We start from the raw sequence: 26,241 nt of genomic DNA on the forward strand, positions 1-26,241 counted from the left end.
AAACAAGCAAATCCAGCAAAAGCTGTACAGAATACAAAAGCTCACTTGGAGTATATTTGACTCTAATAGCTGGTTTCAAACAGCCCAGTGTTGGATGGAAAGGGATCAGGTTGGATATGCTGCTAGCTAAAATATGTTAATGTGATTTAAATTACATTGTACCTGCCTGGGGAATTAATTTTGTGATTTTAAGGGAAACTGAAACAAGTCATTCAATCAGATCCCCCGTTTTCTGTAGGCACTAATGGGATTGCTCAGAGCAGGCAAAGCTGGATGACAAGCAGCGGGTGAACAAAGCTTGGGAAGCAGGAGTTTTGCAATTGCAGGATTTTTTTCAATTTTTCTTTTTAAAGAGACACTGTTGCTTCCTGATAAAAACTAGTTAAAAATCAAAGTTCCTCCCTGAAATCACAGTGACTTGTTGAAACCAGCATCCCTGTCCTCAGAACACTTGGCAGGGTACCAGCCAGCAAGGAGCTGTCAGACAGCAGGGAGCACGTCCAAAAGAGCTGCAAATCAAGGAAATTGTGCAAAGACACAAGGAAGCCTGGCAAATTAGTCAGACCCACTGTTTCCTGGCATGGAAAAGGCATGGAGATTTAATGGCTTGGTTAAGTTGCCCTGTTTCATCCATTTATGTGTAAAATAAAAGCCAAGAAGCTCATCCAGCCCCGTTTGGGATTCTGGCAAGCTCAGCTCTTCCCTCTTTGGTTCCACCACAAGCTTTGGGGGCACAAGCAGGCAAATAAATCATATTGCTGGACTACTTTAAGAAGAAAGGTGCCCCACCACTGACAGAAAGTACCACAACAGAACAAAACAGCTACAGCCAGGTAAGACATGGTGATAAAGGCTCCAAAGCGCAGCAAGAGAGAACACGCCCAAACTAGAAAATGTGACCACATTTCACCCAGAGAACAACAAACACCACACCAGGCAGGTACAAAACTCTAGAGAGAAATATCTGGCATAGAATCCCAGAATCAGTCAGGTTGGAAAATTGCTCTCAGCCCATGGAGTCCCCCCTGTGCCCAATGCCCACCTTGTCCCCCAGCCCAGAGCACTGAGTGCCACGGCCAGGCCTTCCTGGGACACCTCCAGGGATGGGCACTCCAAACCTCCCTGGGCAGCCCCTGCCAATGGTATAGAGGGAGGAAAGGAGATAATGACCTAGCAAGGGAGTGGATTTTTTAAGTGGATGATGTTCTCAGAGTAAGTATTCAACCCTGGCACAGTTCAGAGACAACATTAATGGAACCCTCCATGGCTTATTTTTGGTGAGTTTTACAAAGCTGATTTTCAAAGTCACTTCTCACCCCATACACAACTATTTTCTGTAACCATCCCACCATGACTGACTGGATTTCTGTTAAAAAAACAGCTTTTATCTCCTGATTATTTTTAACATTCAGATGTCCAGTTAATCCCAGGGCAAAGCAAACGAATCCACAGATGAAAGGAAGAGGAAGTATCTTTTCAGTTGCCTTTTTTATACCCCAGAGAGTATTTAAGGAGTGTAACACAGCCTGAAACAACACGAAGATATTTTATTTACATCTTCAGATTTCACAGCTGGAAGTTTGAGATCAAAACAACTGAATTCACAGCTCTCAGAAATGGAGAGTAATTCACAACTAACAGATTTCCAAAGATAAGTATAACCAGATTTTTAATGGAAAAGGTGTAGGCTCTCCTATAATTACTCCATGTTGCCACAAAATTGTAGAAAGGCTCTAAACTTTCCCAATATTTGCTTGAGAAAAAAAAAAATTCTGAGTAAATACTGAGCAGGAAGGCAAACCTTGTGAGCTGAAGAAGCTAAAATAGGGAAAAAAGCACAGGACAGAAAAAAAATAATAAGGTCTTTAACAGCACGGAGAAGAAATATTTAGAGGATGAACGTATCTGAACACACAAAACCTCAACTGTGCTGGCTCTTGCTGAAGAATAACACAAAGAAGCAGCAAAATCAGACCACAGAATGTGATGAGTTGGAAGGGACCCACAAGGATCATCCAGTCCAACTCCTGGCCCTGCACAGGACCATCCCCCAGAGTCACACCCTGTGCCCCAGAGGATCATCCAAACCCTCCTGGAGCTCTGGCAGCCTTGGGGCTGTGCCCACTGCCCTGGGGAGCCTGGTCAGTGCCCAACCACCCTCTGGGGGAAGAACCTTTCCCTGAGATCCAACCTGACCCTGCCCTGACACAGCTCCAGCCATTCCCTGGGTGCTGTCCCTGGTCCCCCCAGAGCAGAGCTCAGTCCCTGCCCCTCCTCTGCCCCTGCCCAGGCAGTTGGAACTGCAGTGAGGTCTCCCCTCAGTCTCCTCTGCTCCAGCTGAACACACCAAGTGCCCTCAGGCTCCTCACACGGCTTCCCCTCTAGACCCCATCTTCAGGAATCTTCAGGAAAAGAAGCAAAACTATGGAATTTTACTTCCTGTTGAGCAGCAGGGATCTGTTGGCTGAGAAAAACTGCCCCTTGATGACAGAACAACCTCCAGATGGCCAGTGATGCACTGGCAACACCCTCCAGTGCCCTTCCTCGTCTTCATCTCCCTCCTTTGGATGGTCCCTGAACTCTTTGTTTCAGGACCAGAGGCTGTTCCTCAGCGACACACAGGCTTCACCCACACAAACCTTTCGGAGATCAAGGAAAATCGCTGCAGATCACACATGTATTTGGTCAAGACCCATCTCACAGGCACTCCAGTCATCCCACAGCCCAGTGCCCAGCAGAACAGCCCGCTCCCCTCAGCTCTCCCAGGACACTCACCCCGTCGGGTCTGCCGTCCGAGGCCGTGACAATCAGGATGTAGCGGTCGGTGCTTTCCCTGTCCAAGGGTTTTCCCAGGGCCAGAAGCCCAGAACTGTAATAAAACAAACCCACAACACGTCACCACAGCAGCTGACAGAGATCCACAGGTACTTTTGCTCCATCACTTTGTGCCACACCAAGGTTTCCCTTTAGGCTTTATGTAGGTAAAGGCTGATAAAAATCCATGAGCCGGTTGCTAATGTTTTCCACTTGGACAATTTAGGATTAAAATAACAACCTAGTTTTTAATTTATTTAACATTTATTGATATATTAATTTAATTTAACAACCTAGTGATCTACAGGTGACTACAAAAAGAGCTGCACTGAACACAGGACCCCTATTTGTTACTGCTGCACTTTATTCATCTATTTATTTATTAAATATATATTTATTTAATGATCACTATTACTGCTGCAATACATGAGAAGAGAGAATAACGAGCAGGCTATTAATCACTGAGGAGTTCTGATATTCAGCAGGATTGAGCAGTAAACTCTGGGAATACAACACACACAGACTTAAGCATCAGCCTACTCAGCGTTTTATACGGAAAGGCTACAAACTTACACATTGTGTAACTTCAGAGTAAGTGCTGCAATGAGCTAATGCTCTTTGCACAGAGATACCCAAGTCCCTAGTAATAAAATATTCCCATAGGAGCAAATGTTGAGGAAAATGACTTACAGAATCATGGAAAGACCTTAAAGCCCATCTCATTCTACCCCCTGCCATGGGCAGGGACACCTTCCACTAGCCCAGGTTGCTCCAAGCCCCATCCAACCTGACCTTGGACACTTCCAAGGAATCAGGATATTGTGATTATTGACACCCATTTTAAAAGGACACTAAAAGAAAGGTTATTTGGAAGCCACACACAGTGCTGTTTTTTTCTCTAGGATGATCTGATTTCCTCCTGTAGAGGTCTGAAAGCACCCAGAGAGGCAAGATCCCACTATGGGATCTTATTACTGCTATATTAGGAAGGATAGGGAAGGTATTGTCTGGACAATCCTGTCTGAGCAAGCTAAACTCTGCTTAACTGAGCTGGCACCAGAGTTATGGCCCTGACCACTCCCAAAGCTCCACATTTCAGTTACAGGATTTTTGTGTCTACTGGAACCTGGGCGAGCATGTAACAAACTGACTCCTCTCTTAAATCCATGGGCTATTTAATCCATGCCCCAAAAAGCATGGATCCAGGGTGATAGTTAAACACAGATCCAGGATGACTTATCCTCTGTTCCAGGGCTAAGCAGCTTCTCCCATGGGACCCCATCAAACATGTCATGTTGAGCTTAAAATATCTGAAGAAAAGCATAACAGCACACGAGTTCGCGGCACAAAATCCACACCAGCTGGAATCTGGGGATGCTGTGACTTTCCATGTGTTAGGCCATTTTCAGTGGATCTCTCAGACACAACCATTGGTGAGGCACAGCTATAAACTGCATTTTTTGTACCCACATCTGACGTTCATGACCCGGAACCTCCACAGCTACTCGTACAGAAAGAGGTTTTATTAAAACAAGTTAAAAACCAAAGCAAAGCTCAAAGTCCCCCCAAAGCAGGAGGTCTCATCAGCTGAACTTCTCCAGGATGTTTGGGTGTGTAACATCTGTATCTAATGATGGTTTTTCCCTAGACTATAAATTCCTGCAGAGTTTCTGCTCTGATTTCTTATTCTCAGAGAAGATTTCAGTGAACTGGTTCCAGGCCAAGACTTCTTCCAACAGAGACAAATAGCAACACTTACTGCTGAGCTATTTCTTCCAAAAAATATAACAGAAATTGGTGGAAAACGTGAGTGGGAGGATAATTCTCCCCTAGGATTGAAAGGTTGGGAGGTAAAATAATATCCAAGCTCAGAAATCAAAGAAAATAACATTCCAGGAGATGCTCCATTCAATTTGCCTCATGGTTATACGGTAAAAACATGGGCTCATGTCCTGGTTGGTTTCACCCTAAAAGGAAAAGCTTCACTGGACCTAAAATACTTCCCTGGAGGTTGGTAAAATCCAGAGGGGAGGTGGATATTGTGCATGGGTTTGTAACCCAGTAAATATAAGGAGCTGACAGGCCTTGGATGCTGCAGGGAGGAAAATGGAACGAGCATCCTCCTCCTTCCAGGGCAGGATTTCAGGTGCTGAGGGTTCAGCAGAGATCCCTCAGATCCCAGAGATCCCTTCATCAGGGAAAACGACTCCCCAGAGGGAAAGGGAAAGTGTAACACCCAAGCAAGGGACACACCTGAGAAAGTTTGTGTCTGTATATATATAAATACATAAAATATATAAATTTGTAAATATATACAAATGTGTAAACTTATATATTCTATATATCATATTATATAATAAATAATATATTAAAATATAGTACTAAATACAATGTTAAAGATTTCCCTAAATATATTTAAAATATACATAAAATAAAAAATACAATATATAGAATATATAAATTTGTAAATATTTACATATTATTTGTATATATTGTATATATTTATTTAACATTGCATATAATAGTAATATATGTATATATAATAAATATTGTATATATATTAGATATACAATATAGATACACACTACATAATATATATTTTATATATATATACTATATATAATATATTTTATATGTGTATGTATATATAAACTCTCTCAGGCCTCTCCGTTGTGTGTGTATATATATATACACATATATATATATATACACACATATATTTATAAAAAGCCATATATATTTTATATATGTGGCTTTTTAATAAAATATATAAGCATTTTATAATATATAATATATAAAGTAATATATGAATATATCTACTATATACATTATGATATAGTGTATAATATATTAATATATACATAATATATAATATAAATACATGAATAGATAAAATATATTTTTATATACAGCCATATATATTAATAAAAATATACAGCTATACTTATTATAAATAAATATATAGGTCTGTATTATTAAAATACATGTATATGTATATATATATGAATATGCATTTAAAAATTACATATATACATAAAGTACATGAGACATGTTTTATATCTACCAATATACACGTACTAAAACATTCTTATATTTGTAGTTTTAGCTTCTTGCACTAGTGTCATAATTAGACTAATCATAATTTGATTAGACTATTAAGACTTTAATTAGACTGAGGGTAAATTCTTAGCTTTGCATACAGACAGCCCACGAGAAGGCAAATCAATTAGTTACCATAATAGATTGAATATATACTTTTCAGCATTTGTTCAAGACACTGCAATAAAATACAAACAATTTCTTTTTATGGGGAAGGAACAGTAAATAAAACATAAACCACTTAAGTGGTAAATTATTAATTCAAAAAAAATACCAAAATGGAGCTAAGAATAAAACATTGACACCAAATCCTGCTTTATTAACACTGACCTCGAGCTGCATAAATCACTTACATTTCCCCAATATTTCTGCACTATCGTATCACCATTTTTATCTTCTCCTTCCTACTGCTTGAAAAATTACACTATTTTGCCTCTCTGTTCCCACAGATGAACATCATCCAAAAGCCAGGCTAAATTCAAAATATCCTGTGTTTTCCTCCAGGGTTCAGATGTACCCACGTTCCTTCTACCACCCCAGCTTTCAATCCCTGCTTTCCCTGGGGAACACGAGGAGGTAGGGAATTCCTACAGATGGTGCTCAGGTGGGAATGCTAAAGGAGGAGGAACAAAACCACCTCACAACCTTCAGACTGAGGAGAAAAAAAGGTTTAGTAGTAGTAGATGTAAAACTGGTAGTATTCAGTACTCCTGGTGGAATTACACAGGGGTTCACTGCCACGCTCCAGGATGCAACAAAATCATCCAGAGGAGAAAAAGGCAGAGAAAGAATCATGTTCATGGTCTCAGCCTTAAAGTATCTAAAATTGAGGTGAATTCCTGTAGCCTAAATATGCCACTCACATTAACTCTGTGCTTTGTTTGATATTAATCCTCCTTTCATCTCCTCTCAAGACATTCCAGCAGCCAGGAAACAAAAAACAGAAAAAAAGGCTGTAGGAAACTTTGCACAGGCCATTTCTGAGAGAACAGAAAGGGGAAAACTCTTTAAAGAGCTCCCCTTTTTTATCAGGAGGCACCAGTTCAGGGCCCCAAACCTCACATGTGGGGGCTGTGAGGGTGGGAGTGTCAGCCTGCCCAGGAAGGGTCCTGGAGCATGGAGATGGAGGGATGGAGGAGGACTTCCAGCTGGGAATTTATTCACATGCCACATTTAACAACTTGACTTCTGGGTATCTCCACACTGCCCCCATCCAAAGTCGGACAACACAGGAGCTGCCAAGGATCCCACTTCCAGAGTACCTTCATGCCAGAAGCTGTCCTGAATTCCCACATGTTTTTTCAGTCTCTCTGGTATGGAGAACTACCAGGAATTTTGTGGTGCAATGTGAACAGCACGAACCACATGAAACAACTACCCACTGAGAAACCCCTTTGGAACACCCCTCCTGCAGCCAGGTCAGACAATTCACCTTCTAAATCAACAAATGCTGCTTTCCAAACGGTGTGATCCCCCACTGGAGCAGCTCTCATGGAGCCAGGATAGATTATTCACCTTCTGAAGGTCACAGAGGAGGTCAGGCTGAGTTTCTCTGTGTTAAGGAGAGGGTTGCCAACGTCCCTTGTGCAGGAATCCCTACAAATCCACGCTGTGCTGGAGCTACAACCCCCAGCAATCCATCTGAGCCGATGACCACACACCTTCCCTGATCTGCACCAAAACCTGCAGTCCTAAGCCATGGATAACACCTATGGATAACACCAGCAGCCCGACCTGGCCACCTCAGTGAAGGAAAGTCTCCCCTCTCCAAGGTGTCCCTTCCCTCACCTGACAAGTCTTTATCATTAGAGGGCCCATCCATCACTCTTGGTGGAGGAGAGCACCATCTCCTGGGATCTTCCAGGGGTTTTTACATTCTTGCCTAAATGATTTGGCTCTCCATGAATGGGAGACATATCACCTGGAGCTTCCCTAGAACATACAAACCTGTTTCAGTAGGTTTGTGTATTTAGGTTCACGAAGTCTCCCTCAACCCAAATTAGAACAATCTTTTGCAATTATACACAAACTAGCCCCAGGTTACTTCTGTCCCATCATTACCACAGGAAGTCAACTCACCACCTTCCTTCTGCAAAGGAAAAAGATACTTTGGAGTGTAAATAATAGCTACCAGTAGGTAAATAATACCTAATAATAGGTAAATAATAGCTAATAATAGATAAAATAAAGAAAGGGGTGGTGGGACAGGCACAGACAGATCTGGTGCTCATAATTTTATTATGTACCCTCTGTTTCTCACTCTATTTAAGCTGGTATTCAATCTGAAGAAAAGATGCTTTAAAACAATGCTCAAAAGGCATTTTTAATACAGGCTAAGCTGCAAGAAGGCAGGAAAATAAAGCAAAAATTGTCCCTGTCATTAGTCAAGAGCTGACAGGTATAAGGTTCTTAATTAATCCCTGGTCACTCTTTTAAATAGAATGTTTCCACTTCAGTGAGTTTTACCTACTTACAGTGTTCAAAATAAATAAATAGTCCCCTGTGAAAAACTTCAGAGTGCAATAAGGCTCACAGAGCTTCATTTATGTGTAAGGAGCAGCTGAGGATGTGTAATTACAAATCTTTTCTTTCACTCTCAGCCCACACATTCACTTGACTTGAAAAGTTTTCCAAGGGTTTTCCACTTACCTTTGAGAGAGATTAAAAACTTGTTGAGGATCTCCATTCTGAATGAGGTATCTTATGGGGTCACCCTCCCTATCAAAAGCCTTCAGGGGAAAAAAAAGGAGAAAATTAAGTCAGTGACAGAGCTTTCTTTACTTTCCTTCTGTGCATAGAGTGGAGAATTAACCCCTGAGGTTCCAGGAATGTCTGCAGGGATGACACTGATCTCTGTTTCTAAGGCAACTCTGGTTATTGCAGATGGGCTACTTAAGATAAAGCTATAGCACATCAGAACTCTCATGCTACAGAGGAATGACAATATCCTGAATACAGGATTAATAATTAGTAATTATCAAATTATCAAATTAATGCCACACATACACACACGGCACCACAAAGATGAAATTCAGGCTTATTCAGTTAGGTTTACTTTATGCAGCTACAGACTGATTAGACTGAACTTCTTGTTTCCTTTCTTCCTATTCTTCATTTCTACTTCTTATCCAGATCCCTCTTTCTGTTGGTTTACCAGAATCCCAATCTTTGGCTGATGCTCCACCCAGCAGTGTAGACATTGTAGCACTCACTCTCCAGGATAGTTTGCTTTTTGGGGGATGAAGATTCAGGTAAGACCTTTAAGAATGACTATTAGCAGCACCAAAACAATTATATTGCACCTACTGGGTATCAAAAAAACCCCTTTTCAGACGTTGAGTAAACTCCTTTTGTTGTTAAGCTTTGGCTAATCTGTTCCCAAACCCATCCATAAACCTGCCATGGAACTGTAACTGTTTTGTCAAATATACACAAACCTTTTCACAGGAAAAACTATTGTGAGCTTTTTAGAGAAATTACCCTCTACTAAACAGTCTCCTGGACTGTGTCACAGCTACAACCAGTTAGCACTCAAACCCCAGAGCGATTAAGCACATTTTTGGAGGAAAAACAACAAGGAGAATTGCAAGAAGGCCAGTGAAGAGGTCCAAGAAGGGCAGACAGGCTTTACTAGGAGACAGGGTGACACAGAAAAGAAGGTAATAAGAGAGTATTTTTGTATTGCTCATCTTCCAACAACCATCCCTTTTAATATCTTTTTTATAAGCCTTTCACAGAATCCCAGAATCATTCAGGTTGGAAAAGTCCTCCTAGCCCATAGAGTCCCCCCTGTGCCCGATGCCCCCCTTGTCCCCCAGCCCAGAGCACTGAGTGCCACGGCCAGGCCTTCCTGGGACACCTCCAGGGATGGGCACTCCAAACCTCCCTGGGCAGCCCCTGCCAAGGCCTGACCACCCTTTCCAGCAACAAATTCCTCCTCCTGGCCAACCTGAGCCTCCCCTGGCACAGCTGGAGGCCGTTCCCTCTCCTCCTGTCCCTTGTTCCCTGGCAGTAGAGCCCAACCCCCCCCAGCTCCCCCCTCCTGTTGGGTCAGATAAAAACCCAAGAAAAATAAGGAAAAAAACCCAACTCAAACCCACCCCAACATTAAGACCAGAAGCACCAAGCAGTTCAGAGTGCAGGCAGAACAGGGAATTCAGTAAGAAAACAACTTGCCTGAGCCAAAGGAAGCATAAAGAAAATAGTGGCTAAGTCAGACAAAGGTGACCAGCACAAAGGAAGAGCAAGAACAACCAGAGCGGCACAGAGTCAGAAAAAGTCAAGGCAAAACTAATAGAAACAGGAAAGAAGGCAAGGGATAACAAAAGAATGTTCAAACTGCAGAGGAAACCTGAGGAGTGTGGTACCTTCCAAGCAGAAGGGATGATGTTGAGAAGGTCAAAGAGCTGACACTGCTGGAATTAACTGGGACAACAAAGGGGTAAAATCTCAGCTGAGAACTGGGAAAGAATAGGCAGAGAAGTTGTACATAAATTGAGCATCTTTAAATCATCTGCTGAAATTAAAGCCTGATGAAGTTCATGCTATTGTATAAAACCCAGGCTGAAGCAATCTCAAAGCCATTAGTGGTTTTCTTTGAAAACTCACAGAGGAAAGATGTGCTGAAGGGCCAACACAAGGTACATCCTTCATGGGGGGATGAGCCAGGAAATCACAGGTGGAGCTCAATTCCCAGAAAACCACAAATAACCAAATCATCTGTAAGTGAGCTGGATGACAATATGGAGATGGGCAACACAAAGCTAACTCTGCCAGGAACAAAAGGATGGGGAAGGAACCTGATCTTTCACAACAGGGCTAGAGAACAGGGCAGAGGCTGTGGGGGCAATAATGCATCTGAGCCATGGAGAGGCTTTTCATGCTGCTTTCTGTGCCACCTTCCCAAAGCAGTTCAGACAACACGGTCTCCAAATGGAAAGTGGGATTAAGCAAGAATAAAACCACTCATAAAAAATGAAGGTCAGGCAGCAGTGGGTGACATTTAGTATTGACTCAGTTCTGCACAGGTGTAAATAGTTCTTCCAGGACTGATCAATAGTTTCATCCACAACAGCAACGAGAGAGTAGGAAATTTGTTTGTAAAATCCACCGAGTGACGGGAGGTGGCACCACCTTAGTGGCTGTGAGTGGGATTTGGATCTCCTTATCCTGAAGATATGAACAGTCAGGATCTGACTCAGGAAAGACAAGTGAAAAATAGTCAGCCAAGAATGCAAAGTGCTACAATTACTGGAGGCAGAAAATGTGAGTAGCTGGCCTCTCTGAGGACTCTCCCAGACCCTAAATCTTTAGTGGCCCTTTGTATTCCCTTCTATCTGCAGGGCATCCTGCCCTCCCTTCACATCCCAGGCTGTCTCAGAGCTATGATTGGGGCCTACATTCACAACAAGAAGTCAGGAGACTCTCAAAAAGACAGCAAATAAAGGACTGGCTCTAGTTTATTTCATTTTCTCCTTGTCTCCAAGGAAAATCCACCTTCCATTCAACACACACTAAAAATCAGGGAGAAAATGATAATTGGTTGTTTTGAAAAGCTCCTGTTTTCTTTAAAACCAAAGGACAGCAGGTTATTATGAAATAAGAAAACCACTGAGGGCTTGCAAGTGAGGAGAGCAATCCATACCCACTGTTTTCCAGATCAATGGAATACAGTGACTCCATAAATTGTACACAACGATTCCATGTTGCCTCCTTGTTCAGCACAGAACTGGACCGTGGTAACAGCCCCATTTGTTTTGCAGACTCCCAGAAAAATGACACCATTTGCATATTTTAATTAATAATGGCTGGCAGAACATGAAGCCATAAATGCCTCCCAGGCATGCAATAAACTCTGAGGTTTATTTACAAATTAATGCTGTGGAGACCATTTAATATTGCATTAATCTCAAATTTTGTTAATTAAAACACCACTCACAATCAACTGGGCGCATTATAAAATAAATAACAGCATAAGAAAGAAATACAACCTTCCATCCTCAGCATGGAATATTTTAATGGACAGGGAGAAAGTGAATTTTATTTTTAGAACAGGTATTTTAAAGTCTAAAAGAAAAATTTGAAGCAGCTGCATTTGCATTGTTATTGACCCTGATGTTTTGCAGATCTTCAGATTTGCCAGCTTGGGAATATTTAAAATATTTTGCTCACTCTTCCCCAGATTTTGTAAGCCTGTAGGCAACACTAACAAAGTATTATTAAGAGAGAGTCATAAGAGAGAGTCATAAAATAACAATCTCTTAATCCGCACCAATCTAAACAATTTATTGCTAAGAATCAAGAAAGGAAACCAGTGTGAAAATGTACACATGAACATATTTGTTCAATATTTGAGATCTTAGTGATGTTCCACGTGAAGAGGGAACACAGGCAATACCTGAAGCTATTGCTAGAACTGCACAAAAAACCCACACCAAGGTGACTAATTGGTAACTTGCTGTTGCCTGGAAAGGACAGCACAAGATTTCACAAGCTTGAATACTCAGTTTAGGAATGTTTAAAATGTCCTGGCCAGTTTTACACAGCAGGGAATGAAGAAAGATGAAGACAGAAATGCAATTGCCACAAGTGCTTTAACACAGGGGGGTGTTTTAATGCAGAATGAGGCACTTGAACTTAAAATCACTGAATGGTTTGGGTTGGAATAGACCTTAAAGCTCATCCCATTCCACCCCCTGCCATGGGCAGGGACACCTTCCACTAGCCCAGGTTGCTCCAAGCCCCATCCAACCTGGCCTTGGACACTTCCAGGGATCCAGGGGCAGCCACAGCTTCTCTGGGCAACCTGTGCCAGGGCTTCCCCACCCTCCCAGGGAAGGATTCCTTCCCAATATCCCATCTATCCCTGCCCCCTGGCAGCGGGAAGCCATTCCCCGTTGTTGTATCACTACACATCCTTGGAAAAAGTTCCTCTCCATCTCTCTTGTATGATGCACCCACATTCCAGGTGCAGGACCACCAGCCCTACAAAAGATCCAGTCCTGGATTAAGCCCCAAAAGTTGAAGCCAGGCATATTTGAGATTTAACAATCCAGTATTTTTCACAAAGAGCAACTGTCTGGCTGAACTCACGCCATGCACAGCAGACTGGCAATACAAGATTAATCCATACTGATGTAAAAATAAGTAAACCTCAACATCTTCTGTGCATTTCCAAAGCTCTTAAAACAGATTGAGGCACTTCACTCTTTCCCAAACACAGTAACCTGTCATTTCTGGGGATCTTGGCATGTGGCAAAAGAATACCCACTGTTATATCCCCAAAATGCTCAGCAGCATCCCGGCGAGGAGGACAGGAGCTGGCATGGCCATCCTGCATCCCCCCTGCCCTGCCTGGCACAGGCTGCCTCTCCCAGATTTCCTCAGCATTCCTCACCAAGGATCATGTGAAAAGGAAACAGAATCTAAACCGTAAAATTATGGAATCACAGTTGTTAGGGTTGGAAAAGACCTCACAGACCGAGTCCCCCCTGTGCCCGATGCCCCCCTTGTCCCCCAGCCCAGAGCACTGAGTGCCACGGCCAGGCCTTCCTGGGACACCTCCAGGGATGGGCACTCCAAACCTCCCTGGGCAGCCCCTGCCAAGGCCTGACCACCCTTTCCAGCAACAAATTCCTCCTCCTGGCCAACCTGACCCTCCCCTGGCACAGCTGAGGCCGTTCCCTCTCCTCCTGTCCCTTGTTCCCTGGCAGCAGAGCCCGACCCCCCCCGGCTCCCCCCTCCTGTCAGGGACTTGCAGAGCCAGAAGGTCCCCCCTGAGCCTCCTTTTCTCCAGGCTGAGCCCCCCCAGCTCCCTCAGCTGCTCCTGCTGCTCCAGCCCCTTCCCCAGCTCTGTTCCCTTCCCTGCACACGCTCCAGCCCCTCCGGGTCTCTCCTGTTGAGGGCCCAGAACTGGGCACAGCCCTGGAGGTCCCCTCATTCTGCCAGCACAGGATGGGCTGTTTGGGATTTAGTGTAACATCGAAGCAAATTATTCCAACATGGAGCTTCACTTTCCAACCACATTTAAATTGTATAAACCCCTTAAATACTAAAATCTGCCAATAGTTTTTCTGCCTCCAAAGGCAGCCTTCAGGCTCTCAGCCACATATTCCAGCACCTGTCAAGTAAACACAAATGTTTCTGTTTCTCAGCATGCTCCTGGCTCCTGTTCCTTTGTGGGGTTTCCAAAAGCAAGAGTCTCCCCACCAGGGAGGAGAAGGCTCCTGAACAGCATGGCCCTTCCATTCTGCACTCCCTGCAGGCACCACAGATGTGCCAGAAGTTAATCTGCAGCACTGAGCTAAATGAGTCACCCTCCCTCAGCACAGGTGACTAAATCAGCCTAACCATCCATAATAAACCAAATCTTTCATCAGCAAACCATTTAACCAGGAGCTCACCCATTCACCTGCATCAGTGACTCAATTAGAGCTCCTTTATTTCACTTTATTTCACCACTACTGAACGTAGTATTAAGTTCCTGATCCCCCCCAAAAAAAAGGATGTAAAGAGCTGTCATTTATCTCCCTATTTTGCACAGCTGATTTGGAGATGTGTGGGCAGAACACAACACAGCAAAGGCTTAGGGAACAGTAAGTAAGTGAGGAGAAAGCTGATTTATTAACCATTAACCCAACAAGGGAAGGTCTGGTTCTGCTGCATGAGGATGGGGATGCAGGAGGGAGCTCCCTGGTCCTGGAACTGGCCTGATCCCACTGCAAGGGGGTCATGTATGTGTGTGTGTGCCCTGAGCCCATGAGGAGCCAGCACACAGGCACACAGGAAGGACTTCTGGCAAAAAAAAGTAACTGCAGGATCCTTTAATTTGCCAAAATGCAGAGAGAAGGTGATCCCTCGTTTATACAGTGTGGGGGTCAAATTTAATATATAAACAGTGAATTAGAAATGGGATGGATAATCAAATTTCTTTGTGCACGACACAATTACAAAATAAAAAAGGAAACCCCCTCCCCACATAACCACTTCAGCAGACAGGCCCAGCCTGTAAGGAGTTGCATTTTATGCTGTGAAGAAGGAAACAGGCACTTCACTGGTTCTGAAAATCATCCAATGACTGTTTTCCTCAGGCCACCCCTGAGCTCCTGGTTCCTCATGTTGTAGACAAGGGGGGGTTCAGCGCTGGAGGCCCCACTGAGCACAGAACTGACAGAGCCAGATTTAGACAGATGTGGATGGAGGGGTGTCGTGGTTTGAACCTTGTTTTCCCCCAGAGGGCTGAGAAAAGTGGTAGACCCCAAGGGGTGGAAACCCCTAGAAGTTTTGAAATTTTGTCCAATGGGCGCTCCTGCGGAAATGTAAACATATCACAACCAGACCGGAAGAGAAGAGTGGTAGTTTTGGTTGTTGGAGAAGTGGTGGCCATGTTGTGAGCCACGAGGAAGGGGCTCTGTGCCCCTTGGGGCCTCTGGCCCCCTCCCAGCCCCAGCTGGGGGGCTGCAGGGACCTGGAACAGCATAAAGCTGGGCTAGGTGCCTGTAGTTATGCTGGGAGATGTTCTCTCCATGGGCGCAGAGCAGCAGCCGACACTGGCCGGAGAAGGTGGCAGAGAGCCAGGAGATAAGACCTGAACTGAAGAAGCAGCAGAAGCAACATGCAGCACCAGAGAAAAGACTCCTGGAAAGGGAGAGAGAGAGAACCAGCAGCTGAGAGACAGAGTTTGGGTAAGACTGTACCAGACCCCCCAAAACTCCTTTGAGACCTCCAAGAAAGGAGGAGTAGATGGACTCCTATTTTAGAGGAGCCTTGGAGTACAGCAGTACCAGAGAGAGAGGAGCTGAGAAGCTCAAAAGACGTCCCAGAGCTGGACCGGGACGGCCAGCTGGAATGCAGGGGGAGTTGACCTTGGCTTCCCCCCCTTGCACTGCTGCCACGGTGGCAGCCTGAGAGACAGGGCACAAAGGCCCTGCAAGAAGGAGCTGAGAAGCTCAAAGGCGTCCTGAAGCTGGACCAGGACAGCCAAAGGAATGTGGAGGAGGGCTTCGCCCCCCGCTGCCTGGAGACAGAGCACGGAGCTCTGCAAACGGGAATTTGAATCCCCTGAGGAAGGGACTTTCACGAAGATGCCCCTGCATTTCGTGATATGCCTGTGGTGATGCGAGTCTTGTCCCTGCTGGCAGTCCACAGGTGAGGCCTTCGCTTGGACCGAAGGAGAGCCGAGGGGCTTGGAGACCCCCTTGTGTATGCTGAACAGAGATCCAGCTACAACAACCCGGTTACTGCTGCATGTGGAGAAGAGAGACAGAACCTGCTGCATTAGAAGATCCTGCTGCTTAAGGACTGGAAGGGATCTGTCCTTCTTTCCCTCCTGGACTTTTATTTGGAGGGGAGAAGAGATCTGGTCCATTGTAAATACTATATGTCATGGTAGAGATAGTTTGTGATCGTGTGTATAATGTGATATGGTATTTATTTGTACAGTCATTGTAATATATTCCCTTTCCCCCCACTTTGAGTCTGGTGTGTTTTGTCTGGAAAAACCCATCTCACATTAAGTTGAGATGTGGGAGGGGGGATGGAGCTAGGGAATTGGATTTTGGGGCTATCTCAAACCATGACAAGGGGGAATTCAAGTAGAGGAATGTGCCAGTGCTGATGGAGAAGGAGACCATGGCCAGGTGAGGGGGCACATGGAAAAGGTTTTTTGTCTGGAGGAGCTGGCACACGAGGTCAACCTGGTCCCAGTGCAGGAGGCCAGCCCTGATCCCGGGTCTGGGAGTGCTGGGATGGCTGCTTTCTGCCAGCCTGTTACAGAACCATGTTACACACACCAAGGGGAAGAAATATATTCAGGCATTTTTCAAAAATGACAGGCTAAGGAAGGCAAATTGCCAAAAATCTTGCTGAAATTCCACAGGAATTTGGTACAGAAGCTTCTCTGATTTGGTGGCAAAGAGAGATTTGAACATAAGAAATCACAAGCCTTTCAAGATTTCAGCCACTCATGGGGTTTTTTTCTAATATAATTATCACAAGAATTATAGAATCCCTGAATGGTTTGGGTTGGAAGGGACCTTAAACACCACCTTATTCCAACCCCCTGCCATGGGCAGGGACACCTTGCACTAGCCCAGGTTGCTCCAAGCCCTGACCAACCTGTCCTTGGACACTTCCAGGGATGGGGCAGCCACAGCTTCTCTGGGCAGTGCCTAATGCAGCCTCTAGCACCTTTTTCCACACTGAAATCATGAAAAGAAGTTACAGAAATAGCCACATAAGCCCTTTTTCTGTACAGTCTGTGTGAAAGGGGCAATGATTAGAATGAAATCATTTTCAATTCCTATAAACTGCCCTTTTTCCTCCTGTATCCAAGGACTGGCTTCTGCATGGCAAGAGCATAAACAGAAGGAAGGTGGTGAAAGCTTCAGCACCTCCAGGGAAGCAGAGGGAAGCAGAGGGAAGCAGAGGGAAGCAGAGGGAAGCAGAGGGAAGCATCTGTACCTGGAGGTTTAACAGAACAGCTCCAATCCTCATGGCCTCACTGACTTCCAGGCTGTACATCAGCTGGGGAAAGCGGGGAGGGCTCTGGTTGTTGGGTGGCAGGACCTCGATGTAAACAGTGGTGATGGAGCTCCTGCAACACAAGGAGGGGGGAAACCACAGTCCAAGCCAGTGAAAATCAATAAATCAACAAGCACGAGGCAACCCACAAAGTCTGGTTTATACACTGTGTGTTCTCCAGCTCTAACGACCTCCCTTTGCTTCTTTAAAAGCTTCGGGATGTGTTTTTTGCCCCCCGAATCAAAAGAAAAGCCATTAAAAGAAGAAAAGCTAAATAATTTCCCTCAAAGTAGCCCGAAGTGGTGTTCTTTCAAAAACAGAGCAGCAAGACACCAGTGCACACTCCACACACAAACACAGCTCACGATGCCCTGGTGATCCTGTGTCCTCTATAAGAGATTCCAAATTCTGAGCTGGTAACTGCTCCTACCACACACAACATCCACCCCTGGAGCTTCCCTGCTGTCAGTCCATTTGCTACCTTTCCTTGGAAGAGAGGGATAGAGAGGATAATGCTGGGAGAAGCCACGGACACAGCTCTCTGGCAGGACACAGCAATACTGTGGGTCCCACCAAGAAACCCCAGCTCAGTTTGGAGCAGTGGCAATACAGGAAACGACAAATCCCATTGTGGAAACCTGGCAAAGCCTTCAGCTGCCCTGAATATGCTGCAAACAGCATTCCAGGGGGAATGCTGAAGGCTCTGTGGGACACTGACACTGCAGACCCTCCACAGACCACCCTGTGAACCCACTTGCTACTCAACTGCTCCAGTCTGAGAAAAGGAGCCAGAAGTCTCCCTGAAGTTGAAAGTGATTTAAAATCTGGCTTAAAGGCACTTTTCTCTTGCCTCTTTGCTCCATTATCCCACCTGCCTTCTCTCCTGGATGTTAGAACAGCACTCCCACCCCAGGACAAAACCCCCGGGAGAGCAAGTGCTGTGCTGCAGGTGCAGGTTTTCCCTACACCAGCCCTTTGACAAAGGTGGGAAATCTCATGTTTTAGGGCTTCAGGAAAGAAACCAAAGGGTTTTGTCCCAATTTTTTTGAAGGGGAGTGGGGAAAGGTAGAAAAAAGAAAATCATGAACCCAATGAGCTGCTTCTTGCAGGGCCAGCAAACTCCAGAGCAGTTTTAGAGGGTCCTACCTGAAATTACCAGCTATGTTAGAGTTGAAACAGCTGCTGTGTGATCTGATAGAGCTCATTTAATACCGGAACAACACATCACTGATCAATACTTTAAAATGACAAAGTTACAAAGTTCTGACCCAGCACAGTCCCCACTCTGTTCTGGATGTTCCCCACTGCCCTTTCCCAGCAGGTTCTGTGACTCTGGGTCACTGTGGGACCTGGGCAGAGCATTGCAACACTGGGACAGATGTGCTGGGGACTGTCCCACAGCACTCTGGCCATGCTCCACCCTAACAAACCTCCAGTGTCCCCTGTGCAGAAGGACCAATGCCACCCACAGGGAAGGGCTGCAGGAACTCTGTCCCCTGGGGCACATCCACACACAGAACCCTCAAGGAAGGGATTAAACCCAGCCTGGTGTGTCCCACCTCTCCCAGCTCAGCTCCAGCTTGGAGCACATCCAGCCCTGTGAGCACTGAGGAGGAGGAAGGGAGGAGGAGGAGGAGAAAGAGGAGGTGCTCCAGGTGCCAGAGCACCTGCAGCCCATGGGGGAGACCTTGGTGGGAAAGAGAAAGGTGTGGGGAGGATGGAATGAGAAAGGGGTGCTGTGGACTGCCTGTAACCCCCCTAACCCCTGTTCCCCACCCCCATGACACTCAGAGGCAGAGCAGTTTGGGATGAAGGACTGGAGTTGAGCCTGGGAAAAAGAGTGGGAGACAGCTGTCTCTATTTCTTACCAACAAACCCCACTGTAACTGGCAATAAGTTCATAGAATCATAGAACCCTACACTGGTCTGGGTTGGAAGGGACCTTCATGGAGTTCCAACCCCCTGCTGTGGGGGTTGGAACTTCCACTAGACCAGTCAAATCAATTCTTGCTGAGTCTGTCTTGCCTGTGACAGTAATTGGTGACCTGCTTGTCCTGATCTCAATCCAAGAGCTTTCCCACCTTATTTTCTCCCCCATCCTGCTGAGGAGAGAGAGTGAGATGGCTGAGAAGGTGTCCAGCAGCTGGCCAAGGCCAACCCACCACCTCCACGTTAACATTAGGTACAAGCTGACTCTTAACAAGCCTTTAATGGTCATTGCTCCACCACTCCCCATGCCATGGAATCCCAGAAATCCTCCAGCTGTGCCCAAAAATCCTGGTTGCCAGCTAGTCTGGGGCAATCCCGAGCTTCCCACAGGCAGCATGGAAGATGGATAATTATAGCAGGAGTTGAACATTCCCTAATTACCTCCTTATATATTACCTCCTGTCTTCTTGTCTGTTTTAAACCATCCCCTCACATCTCCCTGATCTACCCGAATTGATGTTCCACACTTCTATTGATGGAGTAAAGAAAACCACCATCAGCAGATGATCAACAGACACCATGAATCAGCAGATAAAACATCCCTTGAGCACTGGCTGCCTGTTTTCTTGGGATAGCTGCTGCCTGTGTATGGAAGACACATCCAAAGAGCTGGGCTTTTAGTGTGTTTATCCCCTTTCCACTGCTGAATAGTTAATAAAATATATTGTTCTGTATCGTGTTCTTCCTGATTCTGCTACAGCTAAATAAGGCCCAGGATGAGTTATTTTCAATCAAGTTCTAAAAGCAAAAATGGTTTTTGTTCACCACAACAGAAGGGCATTTAGTGCCAGCACAAGGGGGAATGGCTTCCCACTGCCAGAGGGCAGGGATAGATGGGATATTGGGAAGGAATTGTTCCCTGTGAGGGTGGGGAGGCCCTGGCACAGGTTGCCCAGAGAAGCGGTGGCTGCCCCTGGATCCCTGGAAGTGTCCAAGGCCAGGTTGGACAGGGCTTGGAGCAACCTGGGCTAGTGGGAGGTGTCCCTGCCCACTCATTACCTGTATTAACTTTCCTTCTCGCATTCCCCATGTGAGGAAAAGGTTTGCACTTCACGGCTGTGGGAGGTTTAAAAGGTGAAACCTGCTGTTCCTTTCTGTCATCCTCTTTGGAACGGGGAGGTTGTCACATTATCAATACCAGACCCAGACCCAGAGGCATTTTTTTTCACCCCCACACCTTCCTGAAATGACATTTGGGCACAAATGCCATATTTAGAACACAAACTCCAAAGATCCAGGTCGGCAGGACTCAATACCTTTACTTTCTTAAACTTAGAGAATCACAGAATAGTTTGGGTTGGAAGGGACCTTAAAGATCATGTTTTCCACTCCCTGCCGTGGGCATGAGAGGGTCCTATCCTAACCATCCTAAATTTGCAACCTGCTCTTCTTTATCAGCTGGAGGAAGAGGAGGTGCTCCGGGTGCCAGAGCGGAGACTCCCGTGTGCTGGTGGGAATTCAGGTCTCAGTGGGGGCACTGCTCACCACTGGCACAGCTGGTCAGGATGGCCCCCTCATGCCAAGTCTGGGTGACCCTGCACATGCTACACCCAGAGAGAAGGTCTCCAGCTCAGCAACCGGGGTATTTCTGATCCTTTCTGTGTTCTGAGCAAACAGCATCTCCCTTCCCACTTGCTTTCTTCCTGACATCCCCTCACCTCGGCTTCTCCCAGCGAATGGACATGCACAGTGACAGCACAGTTGGGAACTCTTAAAAAACCAGGCTATTACAAGCAAATGAAATCATGAAAAGAGGGAAGGAAAGGAAACAAAGCAAATAGAATCAAGGAACAAAAAGGGAAAGAGTTCTAACGTGATACTTTTCCTTCCACCACACAGAAGACACAGGATTGTATTGCAGGGTGGAGGGACAGACAGGAGGGTGCCACACTGAGCACTGCTGGAATAAGGAGGTCAGGAAAGCTGCATTACCTTCTCTGTGCAGGAGGAGCACTGTCAGAGGCTTTGACAGTGAGAGCGTAGGATCGCCCCACTGCCAGCACCACTCCTGGAGCGATGGTGACAAGGCCTGTTCGCTCATTGATGCTGAAGTCTCCCTGATCCCCAGCCAAAATTTCATACACTATCTGGCCATTGGGTCCCTCGTCCGCATCTACAGCTGTGAGCTGGAATTAAAACCACAGTGTCAGTGTTGGGCCTTCACAGGCCGTGGGGAGGCAAGTGGGAGGGGGAGAGGAGGCAGAGGGGAAACTCCAACAGCTGGAACATAGGAAGGAATTTCTAATCACTGTCCAACAAAGATACAGTTTAAATGGAGGGTAATAGGTGTAAAAACATCATGAAGCAGAGAAAAACTGCTTACTAAAGACTGCAAGCCATTTATTTTAAGGTACAAATTCAGAAACCTAATTAAGACCAAGTTTCCTCTCTGTGGATTGGAATTTCTAACACTTCCTATAAAGGGGGAAGAAGGCACTTATTATGTTGCGAAAGTAACAACAGGATCATATTTGTTTACTGGAAGTTCCCATCTCTCCCTACACCATTCAAAGGGACAGCCTTGGTACTGCCAGGAGGTTTCACTCCCAGGTCTGGCATTCCAAGCCCTCGTTGTGCAGAACTGGAGAACAAAGTTTGTATTAATATGCACATACTCTAAAGAGCCAAGGGGAGGGAAATGGCAGTTGTTCCCATATGGATACACACGGAGAATCACAGAACCATTAGGCTGGAAAAGCCCTCTGAGATCATCAAGTCTGACCATTCCCCAGCACTGCCAAGGCCACCACTAACCCATATCCCCAGGTGCTACATCCACACACCTAAATCCCTCCAGGGATGGGGACCTCCACCACTGCCCTGGGCAGCCTGTTCCAATGCTTGACCACCCTTTCCACGAAGAAATTTTTCCTAATATTCAAACTAAACGTCCCCTGGTGCAACTTGAAGCCGCAGGAAACACATCCCAGACGTGCAAGGCCCATTTCACAGGGCAAGGTGACACCACCCCCCTGACAGGCTGTGCTTGGGGGTGACCTCAGGGTGAGACAAACACAACTGGGCACATCCCTCTGTACTCTGGTGACTCTGCACCATCTCTGCTGGCTCGGTGGTTACTCCCACCTGCAGTGTTTCTTCCTTACCGTTGCACAGTTTTGATTCTGAGCATGAGAAAAACCCAAAGGCCCCCAAATTCTACTGATGACCATAATGAAATGAGGGGGTTCTTATCTTGCCCCTGGGAAAGGCAGTGGGTTTATCCCACTTCTGTAGCTTGCAATGTTAAAACAAACACACACAGAGCCAGAAATTAAAGCTCAGGGAACATTTTTGCTTTGAGTGACAAGAAGTATCACAAAATAGAATCCCAGAATGGTTTGGGTTGGAAGGGACCTTAAAGCCCATTTCATTCCAAGCCCTTGCCATGGGGCAGGGGCACCTTCCATAAGCTCAGGTTGCTCAGAGCCCCACCCAGCCTGACCTAGCTGCTCTTCTTCCCTTAGGGGTTGTTTTGCAGATACAAAACACACACTGCTTCCTCAACTGGCTTTTCATTTGGTACAACTACATGTCCCCTCAAACAGCACGTGGGAGGACATAAAGCCACATGAACAATAATTGAACATCCAGCAGGATAAACTTCTGCCTGCTGGGCAACCTGTTTCCCCCCCTGTGACACCCTCAGAGGTGACAGCACTGCAGACAGGTAGAGGAGCTTAGTGACATCTATGCTGTGCTATGATCTAAAACAATCTATCAGTCAATGCTGCATCACACTTGAACTTCAGCGGGTCAGGGATGCCCAGAGCACCACCTACATCTGCCAAACCACCACCTCCAGCTGCCAAACCACCACCTCCAGCTGTGAAACACCTCCTACAGCTGTGAAACCATCTACATCTGCCAAAACACCTCCTACAGCTGTGAAACCATCTACATCTGCCATAACACCTCCTACAGCTGTGAAACCACCACCTACATCTGCCAACCCCCCACCTACATTTGCCAAACCACCTCCTACAGCTGCCAAACCACCTCCTACAGCTGCCAAAATGTCTCCTACAGCTGCCAAAATGTCTCCTACAGCTGCCAAAGCACCTCCTACATCTGCCAAAGCACCACCTAGATTTGCCAAACCATCCCCTACAACTGTGAAACCACCACCTACAGCTGTCAAACCATCCCCTACAGCTGCCAAACCATCCCCTACAACTGTGAAACCACCACCTACAGCTGCCAAACCACCTTTGCCCAAGGATGGCTGAAGAACTGGAGGAGCAGAAACCAAACCTTGTCCCTAAACCAAGAAGCCAAAGCTGTAATATTTGAGTTAATCACATTTTCACACAACCTTAATCACCAAGGGGAGTATGTGAGTCACTGAATCATAGAATCCCAGAATGGTTTGGTTTGGAAGGGACATCAAAGATCCTGTAGTTCCAACTGCCCCTGCATTAGGCAGGAACACCTTCCACGAGAAGGTTGGTTAGAGCCCCATCCAGCTTGGCCTTGAACACTTCCAGGGAAAAACTCAGGGATCTAACTGCTTTATAAGATATTTCTGATTCTTTACAGGCTCAGTGAAATATGAAATTTCACGTAGAAAGTCAAAAACCTGTTCAAACCAAGATCTAAGCACACAATATCTTAAACAGAATGTATTGACTGAAATGTTAACATTTAAATATATTAACAAAAATTTACCTTCTTTGTTAGGAGCACCAGCTATTCCTGCTGTTGGGAACTGAGCTACTTTAGGCAGGACCAATCATTTTGAACATGGAATAGGTTGTGCACAGTATTCACCAACTAAAAAGCACATTAATTATGTCACTTTTCTCCTGGAGCAATCAGTGTTCTGCTTCTTTCACACCCAGCACAGTGATCCAAAGCAAATTTCCAACACAGAACTATTAAATTTTCCTAAACTGGTTGCACTTAAAAAGCAAATCTTAATTCCTACAGTATTTTTCGACACTGTATTTTGAACATGGGATAAACCCTTGAGATGCCCCAAAAAATCATGAAACGGATTTCATCTCCCCTTAAAAGGTTTCAAAACCATATTTATATCCACGTGTGAGGGTTTTTATCTACCTCATTCTGTATTTTCTTTTGAAATTCTGAAAAGGATGAAGGCTGCACTTTAATCACTCCTTCTGCAGTTCCTCTCCACACAACTGGACGTGTTCATTAACCTCACAGGGAGCAGTAATCCACCTCAGTGACACAGATAAAAAAGGAGCTGTAATAAACCTTCTCTGCTGAACTTCAAAAGTAACACACACACACAAAAAAGGTAAATAAAGGCTTTATGCAAAACACAAGGCCCTAAGTATTTAATGACAGGATTTGGAACCAGGCCACTTTTTACTGTGACAGTATGAAAAAGGAAAATTAATTGACTACACAAGCCCATATATTTAGAAGGTTAATTAAGCCTACAAATGCTGAATGCTTGGAAAGATAAGTGATTTGAATAACATTTTGGGGGTAAAAACGGGAATCAAAACTGGAATTAAATAGAATTAAAGTTCAACAGCTGCCATAATATATGATTTTAGAAATTCCATCTCCAGCTGTCCCAGACTGATAGAGCTTCATAGTTAACAAGATTTGAGAAACATGGGCTAAAATATACAGGAAGAAGAGCAAAAGAAGGTTTATTTTACTTTCCTAAAAAGCTTTGCATGCAGCAGTATAGGCTCCATTGCATTAATATTTAATGTACTGAAAGTTTTGCAAAATGGGTGCATGTTCTGCTGCTGCAAGAACTGATCTTCATGGGAGAAAAAGGAGGTTTAGAAGGATGACCTTAAGCTCACAAAGACATTCTTGGTCACAGTATAAGCTCTGGTCAGATTCACTTTATAGTTGGAGGAAATTGGGCTTTGGTGATTAACTTGTCAGCTTTTCACAGCAACACTTTCAGTGACCTTGCCCTGGACAGACAAAGTGAGGCCCAACCTTTCCAGAAGCCTTTGCCAACAGATTAAATGTGATGGAGACATTCCAGGACTGTGATGGAAATAATCCAGGACTGTGATGGAGATATCCCTGAACTTGAGCCAACCAAACACAGAGGAGGTCAAAATACTTTTTCATTATGTTCTCAGGTCTTTACCCCATATTTTTACCCAAGTCTGCAGGGACGTTGATGGAGCAATGCAAACACAACCCAGCTTTGTTTCCTTTTCCTGCTAATCATGTTTACTTTGCAGATGGAAATTAATAACGTGATGGGCAAAGGGTTGCAAATAACCACATAAATAAAACATTAAGTGGGGGTTGGAGATGGCTTTTATGAAGATTTCTTTTTGGGAAAAGGTTCTTCCCCCAGAGGGTGGTTGGTCACTGACCAGGCTCCCCAGGGCAGTGGGCACAGCCCCAAGGCTGCCAGAGCTCCAGGAGGGTTTGGACAATGCCCTCAGGGACAGGGTGGGATTGTTGGGGTGTCTGGGCAGGGCCAGGGTTGGACTGGATGATCCCTGTGGGTCCCTTCCAGCTCAGGATATTCCATGATTTTAAGGTCTCCCCTAAACTGTGCTGCAGTTTTATGGTAAGGTGCAGGTTTAAGAGCTGTAAACCATGAGCATATTCCAACCTCCAAATACCCAAAATGCTCCGTGCAATCAAGAGCTGGGGCAGGACCTCTGAATTAACCTGCACTGGTGACCTCAGGCAGAATTTTTCAGAGGTGAACAGGTCATACACCAATCCACTGCATGCTGGATTTTCCATTTTCAATGAGAGATACTTAATTGTTCTTGGAAAAGAGCCCTTGAACGTGGGTCATGCCACTGTAAGAGATTAGGTAGAAATTAAGAAACATGAATAAATTGAAATAGGTTATTTTGG

At 45.3% G+C, this 26,241-nt stretch overlaps 1 protein-coding gene across 10 annotated transcripts in view; it reads right to left on the minus strand.

Moving 5' to 3' along the window:
* The window catches only part of PCDH15 (protocadherin related 15), a 701,112-nt gene that overhangs the window by 137,618 nt on the left and 537,253 nt on the right, over positions 1-26,241 (minus strand). For all 10 annotated transcript variants that reach the window (XM_064662188.1, XM_064662185.1, XM_064662184.1 and 7 more), the window contains 4 exons: positions 21,355-21,548; positions 17,374-17,506; positions 8,563-8,642; positions 2,776-2,869 (listed from right to left, as the gene is read on the minus strand). In XM_064662188.1, the coding sequence (XP_064518258.1) occupies positions 2,776-2,869; positions 8,563-8,642; positions 17,374-17,506; positions 21,355-21,548 (501 nt within the window). The remainder of the gene's footprint in view (positions 1-2,775; positions 2,870-8,562; positions 8,643-17,373; positions 17,507-21,354; positions 21,549-26,241) is intronic.

The sequence above is a fragment of the Pseudopipra pipra genome, chromosome 8 (assembly GCF_036250125.1).
Source record: "Pseudopipra pipra isolate bDixPip1 chromosome 8, bDixPip1.hap1, whole genome shotgun sequence".
Classification (NCBI taxonomy): Eukaryota; Metazoa; Chordata; class Aves; order Passeriformes; family Pipridae; genus Pseudopipra; species Pseudopipra pipra.